The following is a 12493-nucleotide window of genomic DNA, read 5'->3' on the forward strand; positions in this document are numbered from 1 at the left end:
ACCTGAAATGTTACTGGTTATGTTGCAGGTTCAGATTTGACTCACTAAATATAACAATTCAAATATGATGCATTATTTTTCATTAAACTATCCAGCATCATGTTAGAATTGAAAGCTCCACCTTGAACGGACGTTGAGTAGATTTAATACCGTAGAAGTAAACAATTGATTGCAGGTCCTTTACAGTGGGGTAATAGTTTTACTATTAAAGCTGAAGTAGGCGAGATTGGAGCAAATATGAATAAAAAGACATTTTTATAAAACAGTCGCTATATCATGACAGTAGTTCATGAGACAGGTAAGCTGAGAAAAATCATGTTCGTCTGTGTCCTCCGGTGCTCCTAACGGCATCTGCAAGAGAAACAAGCAGTAAGAGCTGATCTGAGGTCTGCTGTCCAGCTGCCGTCTATGAGAGCCGGCTGTCAATCACTCGCCAACTCCGACCAAACGGTCAAACTATGCAGAGCTGATCAAATATGAATCAATATTCTGTTACGTTAATGCCTATTTCGCTCCTCAAATGTTCTCAGAATCATCTTGTAGAGCACAGTTTAGCTGGAAAATTAGAAAGTTTGTGACGCTGGACACATGACCGGAGCACAGCCAATAGGAACGCTCTCTCTCTCTGAAATGACCTGTGATTGGTCAAAGTCTCCCGTCACGGGCTAGATGTTCTAAAGCCTGAAAACAGAGCCATGAGGAGGAGCAGAAGTCTAGTTATCTCTCAGAACACTTGAATTGCAATATGCTGAAAGGTTTTTATGGAATTTTTGCCCAATGATGCCAAAAATATACTGACTACTGAAGCTTTAAGTAGATTTAATACAGTAGAAGTAAACACTTGATTGCAGGTCCTTTAATGTGGGTAACAGTTTTACTATTACTGTTTGAGTAGCCTACGTCTTCTACTGCCAATACAAACATTCCCAGTTAGAAAGGGTGAAAAGTAAAGCAAGATGGCGTTTGCCTGGTGCCCTCAACTCTCTACATCCGCTCACTGATAATACAGAATTGCTCATTTGCAATCACTTGTGGATTTGATGTCACTCTGTCTCCATTTTAAATCAATTGCCAGTAAATGCAAAGACACACCGACTTAAATGAATCCAGTAAAAAAGACAGAAATTAAGCATAGATATCCCATCAAAGCTGTGATTAATAGGTATCCAGCGACCGGCCTGTGACACCTCTCCACATCATTATAGGACGACCAGTGAACCTCTCAGTAACGCTTCCTTCATGATCACATCATTGCAACTTTATTATAAATCACAATTGAATTTGATGCTAACAAAGAAAAAGTAATTCACCAATGGTGCAGGGCTCTTACCCCAGAATTTGCCAAGTGTTAATAAGTTTGGAAACAGTGCACAATGTGAGCGACAGTGTTGCCAGATTGGGCTGGTTTCCACCAAATGGGGCAACTTTTGATTAAGTTGGGCTGGGAAAATAGCGTTGGGCTTGTAGATGAAATTTGGGCTGCTTTTGTGGCAGTGTTTAGAAAATATTGTGAAAAAATATTACCAAACAAGCGGTCATTTTACAGTCAAAAACACAGATACAACATTCAGTAGACTTCATTGTGTCCACCAACTCATATTATGGACTCATTTAATTTGAGAAATATCCCATTTGATTGTTGTATTCAATCGTTGTTAGGGATAAAGGAGGACCTACTTGCCTTGACGAAATCATCAGACACAGACATGGGAATTTGTGTATTTGGTTGTCTGATTGCACTCTTTGATGCTGATATGAAGCTTTGTATGCTTATGATGTGTTTTATATTGCACTTGTACCATTTTTACTAAGGGTTTTTGGTAAGATTGAGTGATTAGTGCTATTTTTTATAGAATTGGGCAGGTTTTAAGTTGTGATTGGGCTGGAAACTGTCAATCTGATCTGGCAACACTTGGTTAGCAAGAGGACACCGGAACCCACTGAACTGGATGGACAGATAACCTCAGTCGTGGTAACTTTAGTACTGTAGTTGGTTCTATTTAGAAAAAAACAGAATTTCTATCCAAGTTTCTAATTCTAATGTAGTTTTGTAAAGAAAAACAGTCTGAAATTTTTTATTTGTTTTTCTTTTTACCAATATACAATACCACATTGCATTGCTCCTTCTAAACGGTGTTTCACTCTACAGTGTTATCATTGTACCCTTAAGGCTGAGAAGGAACTGGCAATCCATGACCTCAATTACTTAATGCACATTACAATGTCATCATTTATACTGAATGAGTCAAGAGTCAACGTGGTCATACACAACATGAGTACTGTAAGTAAAGGCTAACTAGAAGAATATGTCAGAATATGGAAGAAATCTTGGCATCGTGGGACACATTAACTTTCTACAAGAATGCTTAATACTGCCTATAATGTATGTTTCTAAGGATGTAGTTACGAGAGTGGTCACTGGTTTAAAAAAGTCCAATGGTTATCAGTTTCATCACACCCCATGTTCTCCTCATTATCCAGGAAACCGCTGCATCTCCGCCAGAGACCCGCACATCTAGCCCACCAGCCAAGCCGTCATCTTCTCCACCGTCCCATACGCCTGTCACCTCCCCGCCTACCACCCCTAGTCCCAGCCCCAGTCCCACTGGCTCCGGATCTGCCAGGACCATGTCGACCTCTGCGAGCTACGAGCAACTGTCCTCCAATGCTGTGATCAACGGGAACAGCGGCGGCACAGCAGGAGCAGAGTCGGGAAGGAAGATGAGCCTTGCCGATGTGGAGGCGCTAGTGCCCACTCATGACGAACAGGGGAAAGCGATCCCTGAATGGAAGAGGCAGGTGATGGTGCGAAAGCTTCAGGTCAAGATGCAAGAGGAGGAGGAGCACAAACGCAAGGTAGGCATGATGTTGCAAGGCTGTAAAAAGATCTAGAGGTTTTATCGTGTCTTAGCTATCCCATTTGTGGTCTGGTAAATTTAAAAATGCTCTGAAATGGCCTCAATTTGAAATAATTAACAACACAAAGGGGATAGCTGGTGCTTGGGTTTGAGTGTGGATTTTTGTGATTTTGAACAATGCCGTTGTGTGAATGTATTTTTAGTTTTCATGCATGACATCAGTTTTCCTGTCTTTTTGAACGTCAAACAGTTAGCGAGGGGGAAACATCCAATGGGAGTCGAGACTACAAGTTCATTTAGCATCTATGTCTTCTTTATAGCTGAAGGAGGGTGTTTCTGTTTTGTGAAATGAGCATTTTTGCAGTTTAATTGCCCTCACCTTATTCTTATCTTCAGATCAACATGACCAAAGTTATTCACAAGGGTTTCGTCAGCACACTGAACGTGTTTCATAAACAAGCTTTATTTCTAAATTTGATTATTTGGCTTTAGAATCAATGACATCTACGAATCTATCTAATCTAATAGTGACTGCAGTGCGGTAATATTATGTGTATTTAGACAAGATATTAATTAGTAATTCACACTACAGCAATCTGAACACTTGTTAGTCCCGTGTAATACAAGAAGGACTCTATGCGATATGTGATTTGATTGATTAAATTTGACTGATTAATAATTTATTGTTATCAAGGATTGCAATCTTATACTCTTCAATGATCCAGCAGGTAGAAATGTGTCTCTGATGTTCTTCAGTGATGGTGACATGTAGTGTTTTGTTTATTTGTTGAGATGCAGTGTAGCAGTCTAACTGGCTGTTAGAGATACAATAAATTATTTCGCTGATTTGAAAGATAACTTATTAGTAATTGCATGAAACGGCATTGGAACTAATTACTCACTTTCTTTATTCATCTCTATGCATGTTTCTTTTTCATATTTACAGTCTTTATTAATAACCAAAGACTCTTTGGGGTGCAGTGAATTGAATACTTGGCTTCAATGCCCATCACAACATTAACACACTTGACTAATGGATTCTCAGTGTGGGCTGGTGTTTGATGATGGAGTGTTGTGGCTCCAAGTGGTTACATGCTGATTCAGTGGTGTGATGCCGAGCCCATTCACACTACAGGTCCACCAGTAATAATGACAGAAATACTAAATACTGTTTGTTGTTTTTTTGTTTTTTTTGGTTGAAGATCATGCTACGTTTAAGAGTAACTCCATACCAAGTCCCTTAATCAGAAAAACCTTTGTTGCACTGACCTCTTTGGGTTGACAGTTTCAACTCTGCTGCACCTCTAACCACACCCAGTGTGGTTTCCTATCACTGTTGGGCGTGGACTGAAGTGTGTCTATGTGTTGCACTGGTGCCAGTACCCAATAGTGATGTAATATTGCACTACAGTGCAGTGTTACATCATATTTTGGGTCGCAGACAGATGGAAAAACTCAACTGCTGGATGACAGTAAAAGCAGAATATTCAGCGTTTGTGTAGTTACTCTTTAAACTAACTAAGACCATAAAACAACCTTTCAATGGGAGAGAGAAGCTGTTAAAGAGGGATTGGATAGATGTAAAAGATATGCGGTGTCAAGTGCCTAAAAAAATACAAATGTAGACATGTTGTAAACCTGAAACACTATAACTATATTCAATACATTCAAAAAGGACAAAGCTTTCTCTGTTCTTTTTGACTAAAAATTAAAAGTCCTGTGCTTGTAATGAGGCAGTGCCATTGCACCACTAAATCCATGTAAATCCTGTGTGTCAAGATGGATTTGAACTGAAGCGTGTGTTCACACCAGGAACTTCAAGCTGAAGGAATCCCCCCCTCCTTCCCTTTTTCTTGTCTTTTTGGTCTCCTTTGACCTCTGATTTAGTTTGCGGCAAGCGGACACTACCAGCCTCAGGAATGGCACTACTCCCACGTCCACAATGCCATTTTGGGCCCATTTGGGGAACTGATGACAGAGGCTGACCTGAACCGTATCGAGAAGCAAATTGAGAACCTGCAGGTCATGCACAAGGTTTCAGAAGTCGAGAAGGAGCTGGAAGAACTGGAGCGGGAGCTTCACCAGCTCCTACCAGTTTCTGCTGCCCTCAATCAAGGGCACTTCTCAGTCAATCCGAAGCAGGTGCATGGCCAAGCTGAAGATCTTCCAGCCTGGTGCAGCAAGATTTCTACCCTGCTCAAGAGTATGGCCATTCTTCTTGCCACTCTGGGGGGGAAAGAGATAGACATCTTGGATCTAATATGTCCTGTATATTCTCAAGAAGATGCAAGGAATGTGAGCACAGGTCAGTCTGAACAAGGAGAATCCATTAACACTGGCTTTATTGGACGATCTCAGTCCTTCTCAACAAGAGAGGATGTGGAGAACGAGATAAAGCAGTGTGGAGTTTCAGTAAAGAACCTCAAGGCCAATTATGAAATTCAGAATCAGCAGTCTGCAGATAACAATTCAAATAAGGTGTACAAGCGCAAGAGGTCACTCCCTGTGGTAAGTGAATCTAGTTATCGTCCAGAGACAATTCGTGAGGATGACGTCCCTTGTTCCTCTGCTGACGTCCTTCAGTCCCATACCAATGGAGGTTTACCTTCAGTTGAGGAATCAGTCTTACCACTTGTTGAAGAGCCAGTTATAATCGCATCTCATGCTCCTAAGACGTATGCGTCCTCTGGGGTAATGGCTCCAACTAACATTGAACAGTTCAATCAGGTTCTTTCTGCAGACCCCATTTTAAATAATGGTCAACTAACAAGAACCTTGGAGGTGCAGACAGATCTAAGCTACGTCCAGGAATGCATTGAAATGAGGAAAGAAAGAATTGTCTTCCTGTTCCTTGAACACTGGCGGAAGTACACTATCTCTGAATCTTATCGGACTAAACATACCGGCAGGAGAGGAAATCATTTAGACGTGGGCTGGGAGGACTATGACCAATTTAGTGCACAGATTAGTGGGGAGATGCAGAGCGAAGATGATAAACTCTTCCTTTTCATGAAGTCAAAGCAGGTAGTAGGGAATCTGATTGGCCACTGGAGGACAATCATGAGTCAAGTGCCCACACGCCAGATCCGCCGGCTGAGTCGTGCCCAGATGATCTACTGGCCAGAGCACTTCTTGCCACACATCAACGGGTCTCCTGTGAACTATGAAAGCCTAACCCTTGACCTCTTCATGCTTGGATACTTCCAGTTGCTGGAAATGAACATGTCTCGCAGTGAACGCAAGTTTCGCCACCTCTTGTGCTATGAGATGTTTGACCGTTTGGGCAGCCATAAATGGGAGGTCATAAGGCGGTTTCACAAGGAGGTCATGGATGGAATTGAGAGAGGGAAGCGAGACTGGTCGGACGGTTTTGAAGACATAAAACTCAAGTATTTTGGAGACTCAAATGAAGGGGGAGGTGTGATGACAGCTTCTCTACATTCCATGTCTCCTGACATGTCCATTAAGCAGGAGTCACTCCCTCCCCCACCTCCTCATCCTCCACCTCCTCCACCACCTACCCACCCTGCACCCCCACCTCCAAATGTACAGTCTGCTCCACCTGCACCACCACCGCAACCTTACCCACCAGCCTCACAATCAAATGTTTCTCCATCATCACCCCCTGCTGCATCTCAGGATGCCATATCAGACAATAGCCAGCGTGTGGAGCAGGGAACCCTGAAGAACTCGTTGGAGGAAAAAACTCAGGGGGATGTAAAGATCAGTGAGCAGATGTCCTCAAATAAGGCAGTGGTTTCTAATGGGAAAAGTTCAGAGCAGGACCATATGCACACTGATGCTACAGCAAAAGCTGAGACACTACGGGACACGACAGAAAGCTCACGACCAGATCCAGTGAAAGACGTTCCTCCGGTTACTGTTAAAATCATAGAGGAACCTCATGTTGATAAACCTCCACCCAGGGATGAACACAATGAAGACTCAATTAAATTGATCTATGAGCTAAAAGAGTTCAGCAATGAGGAGATCATCAGATACATTGACCGAAGCTTTGCTTTTTGGAAAGAGAAAGAAGCTGAGCTTTTTGATATCTAACAACTATGTGGACTAAAGGGTCCACTAAAAGCCCAGTTCATCTGTTCACCAACCAGAGAGGAAATGCATAAAGAGCAGGATCATGGAAACTAACCTGCAAAGTGGAGTATGCTGAGAAAGGAAACTAATCTGGTGTGTTAGCTTTGAGGCCATGTCACATAAGGGACTTAACTGCAGTGAAGCAAAGAGCATCCACTTAGCTGTGCTAATGTTACTATTTACATAATGCTGAAGTAGATGAAAGGAAAGAAAGCCTGTGATGTCAATTTTCATTTTGAATTGTGTTGAACCAAGAGCTTTTTGAATCTAGTATGGTTGATTGCCACGGCACACTACTTCTTGGAAAACAAGTTTAAGATTTGCCATAAAAGTCATGTAGTGTGTTTGTTCAGGTCATCTTTGTCATGAAGGACATAACTGGGAAAACTTTGTTGAATACTCAGTGATTCACTGTCTCAGAAAGGCAAGGGATTCACTTCAAATCAAAGTCCAATGAGTATATCTGGTTAGACAGTCACTAGAGATCAAATACTGACAATTTAATAACACTTAACCATTCATTTCTGAAACCTTAAAATCATGTTAAGGGATCTCTGTTGTTTGAAATCAAAGAAAAGAAACAAGGTGTTCAGTGGGTTTGCAAGATTTTATGGTTACTTTGTGGTTCACAAATGGTCCTTGTCTTTAAGCCTGTGACCTTGTGATTTTATCTATACAATGTGTGCCTTTCAGTATAGATTACAAAGACTAACAGGTACGGTAAATGCAAGGCCTGGAGAATCACATCATCAGCTTTTTCATTAGTAATTCAGAACTCAAAAATTGCAAATTCCTGTCAGCAAATGAAAGCTATCATCATCTAAATGAAACATCAAAATGAGGATTTGTAATTTGTTCCATGAAGTCTGTTCTGTCTTTTTGTTACACTATTTATAATTTGAGTGTTTTTTGAGAGATTTGTTCAAACTTTCCATAATTTAAATTAGTGTTCCTTTATTATTTGGTTTCTACATTGCCGTTAGAAATAAAGTTTGTTGACATTTTTGTGATTACATGATTTCAGCAGTTATTTCCTAAAACATTATTGTTTAACTGTTACTGGCGTTACTCAACTGACACACATACACTGTCTAACACTGAGCTATCGAGTGTGTAAGCCTCCGCTGAGACACTTGTAGCAGTGAAGAACCACACGCTTCTCATAGTGTCTCTTCTGCAGCATCAAGATTACCTTCAAATAACCCTCTTAGCACCACCCGCTGTCATGCTATCCGTGGCTTACGGGAGCCATAAGGAGGTTACAGTGAATCTTGATCAACTCACAGCCCAAAGGGGAATGCAGTCAGCTGGTAAACTTAACGGCGTATATATAGATTTGTATTGATGTACAGTATTTGTTTCAGATTTAGTGAATGTGTATAGCACAGTAATGTGTGCAGTAATGTTTTTAACACCTACATTGAAGTTATACAGTGGGAGTCATGTACAGAACTATAATTTAGGGCTGCAAACCAACGATTATTTTCATTGTCGAGTAATCTGTTGATTATTTTCTTGATTAATCGATTAGTTGTTTGGTCTTAAAAATGTCAGAAAATGGTGGAAAATGTAGATCAGTGTTTTCCCAAAGCCCAAGATCACATTCGCAAATGTGTTGTTTAAGTCTTTGCAACTCAAAGATATTCAATTTACTGTCATAGAGGAGTAAAGAAACCAGAAAATCTTGACTTTTTTTTTTCTTTTAAATACTCAAACCGATTATCAAAATAGTTGGTGAATAATTTAATAGTTAACAAGTAATACTTTTAATCTGCCAAGCTTGCACACTGCACAAGGTCAAATATTGAATTTACAGTACTGCTTGTACTATGCAATTGACTGTAAAGTCAACAATAGACAATTCCAGACAATGGAGAGCAAATAAAACAAATAACACAAATAACAAAGTCTGATAAATTTGTTAAATTGATCCTAAACCCACTTCAGCACAATATGCCCGGATTATACAGATGTTTATTTATTACATGTCTAGGGAATCATATGGAAAGATTTGACTAAATAGAAAACTGCAGTACAAAACTGGTAACAGTTTGTGTAACTGTTAGTTGATTCAAGTAGAAGTCCGCTCAGGCATGAAATAGACGCCCCAGTCTAGCCTGTATTCGCATCAAGACTCATTCCGACTCGTACTGCCAAATTCATGACCCACGGCAACCAACCAGTACAAAATACAAGTAGACGCAATACGAGTGGATGCACTAACTACAGGGCTGTCCTCAACAAATGAAATTCTTAGTCAACTAATCGACTAAGAGGGGAAAGCCTGAATTAACTCAACACTATAATACTACATACTCTAATAATTTGTGTATGTTCCTTTCCTACTGTTCATATAACATAGCTAATATCAGCTGATTGAATGCTCCAAATTCAAAAATATGCAATACAGTGTACAATTCATAGGTATTTTACAATACTATGACCTTTTGTAATCAAGTCATTTTCAAAATATTTTAGTTTACAATGTCAGGGAGACATTTCTACCTCAATTCCATGAAACATAAACATTGTTGTCAGTTACTAATCATTAGCAATGGGTACTGCTAATAAGGTACATGTAGACTGTGGCTGTAAGTACCCATTGGTTTGGCTGTATATAACCCTAACAAGCTGTATTTAGAGGATATTTCAGAGATCAATAAACCCTTTTCCCAAAACGTGACAAAAATATGTTGAAAATTACTTCAGTTGAGCCGGCCTATACGACCCATTTTAAAATACCAAACACAAGTGACTTGTTCATGAGCAGTAAGTAGTCTTATTCCAGTAGTAATACAACCCACATTTGACCATGTGAATTAATTACCAGTGCACGTGTCCTCTTCATCACTTCATAGCAAATCCATCAACTCATTTTTGTTTTGATTTTTTTTTTTTTTCTTGCGCTGTAATTCCCAGGGGATTCATTAAAAATTCACTGTGTAGATCATCTTACCTGGAATAATGTTTGCCAGGTTCAAGTGAAATGCTTTTAGTCAGAGGAATGCAACGGGGGTAATCTATCTCGTCAGGCGAAGATGAGAAATCCAAGATGGCTGCCCTCTTTCTCTCCCCACGCTCCACCTCCGATTACATCCTGAAAGAGAGAAAAGGATCCCGTTACCGTTTGTGTGCGCCGTCTGCGAGAACGTCCTGTAAAACAGTGTCCTGTCCATTTAAAAGGCATTATTGTATTTTAAAGAAACAGGAGAAGAGCACCTATTGTGTGTGTGTGCTCCATTTGCTGTTTTAAGTACATACATCAGTTTACACAGTACGCTATATGCGCTCTTCCATAAAGGCCATTTGCCATTTGGACTAATAGGTTGGTTAATGCCGGTGTTTTCCTGCCACCAGCATATAGAGGCTTTATACGAGACTGCAGACATCAATACCACCTTTGATTGATTTGATTGTGGCTTTCAAAGCCCTTGACACAAGTATTACAACCACTCAGAAACTCCAGTTAACTCCAGTTTCAGAGGGCAGCTTTACTGAGTGAATATCTTTGCAGAGTAAAACCCTGGAAATGCCAAAAAAAAAAACTGCAACACAAATTGATGTAAGTATTTAAAAACTAAAATGAGTGTTTAATGGATTTGTTTTACACATGTGAATTGTTTGATGCAATACATGACTGTGGGACACAGTCTTTTCTATTGCACTGAATATATATTAAATTGTGTGTTTTTATGTGATATACATACAACATTGCCCAGCCCTAACTGACAGCATGAATAGCTTGGATGTTTCCCCACAAATATATATAGATGGCCCTGCTAGATTGATGCTGATTGAAGCTGTGACAGTACAGGACACTGATCATTTCTCTAACCACATGCCGCAACAATAAAGACTGTGGTAAATTAACTGTATTTCACAAGTAGAGGAGGAGGGTTACAGAGACAATTATACATCATACAGTTCTTGTTTGAAAGACAACTTAAAGTTCCCTTAGCATTTATCTGAGGGTGATCTCTTCACCAGAGGATGGGGTCATGCAAAGCAGGACAGGAGGGCTGCTACTACAGTTAAAATCCTTTACTGACTGGTACGGGCGCCTATCTCTGTCTCTCCCTGACCCTTCATGTCCCTCCTCAGGTTGACGAGGAGACTGCACGCCTGGCATCGATGCCGGCCTGGAGGAGAGACATGATGAAGAAGAAATTGGACGAAGAGAGGTGAGTAACGAAGCTGTGTTGCTCTGCGCCAGTAGGGGGAGATCGTGCTCATTGTGTTTGATAGGGATACACCGATACCGATACCGGATCGGATATCGGGCTGATACTGACTCAAATAGCTGGCTCGGATATCAGTGACAATGGGGCCGATCTATTAAATTAAATTCTATGTTTATATACTATATATATTATATACTGGAATTTTAATTCCTGTTTAAGTTTTGACCAATTTGTTGCTGCATTAAAACGGTTTACACTCGAATTGAAATTCCTGTTGGTTTTGAATATTTTTTTTTCTGTACGAGTTATTATTTTAATAATAAATAACAATTTACTAAATTGTTGTTATGTAATTTATGTATTTATTTGTTACATTTTGTTTTATAAAGTTAGGTAAGCAATGTTTAAGTCAGGACTTTTACATATAAAAGAATGATCCCAGTCACTTCCACACAGTGAGGTATACAGCTTATTGATTAAACACTGGTACCTGATCGGTACTCGGTATCGGCCGATACCCAAAGCCCAGGTATTGCTATCGTTATCTGTACTGAAAAAGACGGATCGGTGCATCCCTAGTGTTTTAGTATGTTTGTGTTTGTGTGTCTCTTCACCAAGATAACCTTGGAAAAAAGGACGGGAAGTTCTTGCTAAAATTTACCATACTTTGTTTTTCAGACATGAACTCTGGGCCACTTTATTAGAGATACAATGACTATTTAGATAATCGATTAATCTTAAATAATTATGTAAAAAATGGCAGAAAATGCTGTTTTCAGCCTCACAAATATGGAGATTTCCATCTTTTCATTATTTTATATCATATTAAATTCAATATCTTTGGACAAAATAAGACATTTAAAGACATAACATTGGACTTTGAGAAACTAAGATGGACATTGCAGATTAATCGATAATGAAAGTGATCGTTAGTTGCAGCCTTACACTTTGTTAGGTAGACTGAGCCGAGGTACGGTACCAGAGAGAGTTCTCTCTCGCCTGCACTTGAGCCTGAATTATATTTAACAACAGGCTGGAAATTATCCAGAGATTTTATTCTGCGCTGATGCAATAGCAGTTTTAGTAATGCTGCCTCTTCCAAAGGTTGAGATATGTAGGCTTTACATGATGCTGAAGTAAACCTAATATGCCTGAGACAATCTTGAGATGCAAACGTAAGTTGGCATGGTATCTTGATGGTGCAAAGAAAATCTTTCCTGACCCGTTACACCACCATAATGTCCCATTTATTCCAGATAGATTGGAGCCATGGAACACAACAGAAAATGTATGTTGTTGGTGTTTCTCAACTCTACCATGAGTATTAAGTTTTTGCTTCTGATTCTGATCTGTTTT

At 39.9% G+C, this 12493-nt stretch overlaps 2 protein-coding genes and 1 long non-coding RNA gene across 3 annotated transcripts in view; 2 read left to right on the plus strand and 1 right to left on the minus strand.

The window, feature by feature from the left end:
* Positions 1–12493, plus strand: part of espn (espin) — a 58048-nt gene that overhangs the window by 40428 nt on the left and 5127 nt on the right. The window contains 2 exon segments of the mRNA XM_037773302.1: positions 2482–2856; positions 11058–11137. Coding sequence (XP_037629230.1) covers positions 2482–2856; positions 11058–11137 — 455 coding nt within the window.
* The window catches only part of LOC119490085, a 55239-nt gene that overhangs the window by 39442 nt on the left and 3304 nt on the right, over positions 1–12493 (minus strand). The window contains exon 2 of the long non-coding RNA XR_005207318.1: positions 9913–10053. This is a non-coding gene — a long non-coding RNA (uncharacterized LOC119490085). The remainder of the gene's footprint in view (positions 1–9912; positions 10054–12493) is intronic.
* On the plus strand, positions 2863–8512 carry LOC119490041 (espin-like protein). Its single transcript, XM_037773210.1, has one exon. The coding sequence runs from the start codon at positions 4830–4832 to the stop codon at positions 6915–6917; it is 2088 nt and encodes a 695-aa protein (XP_037629138.1). The 5' UTR covers positions 2863–4829; the 3' UTR covers positions 6918–8512.

Source organism: Sebastes umbrosus, chromosome 6 (genome assembly GCF_015220745.1).
Source record: "Sebastes umbrosus isolate fSebUmb1 chromosome 6, fSebUmb1.pri, whole genome shotgun sequence".
NCBI classification, from domain to species: domain Eukaryota; kingdom Metazoa; phylum Chordata; class Actinopteri; order Perciformes; family Sebastidae; genus Sebastes; species Sebastes umbrosus.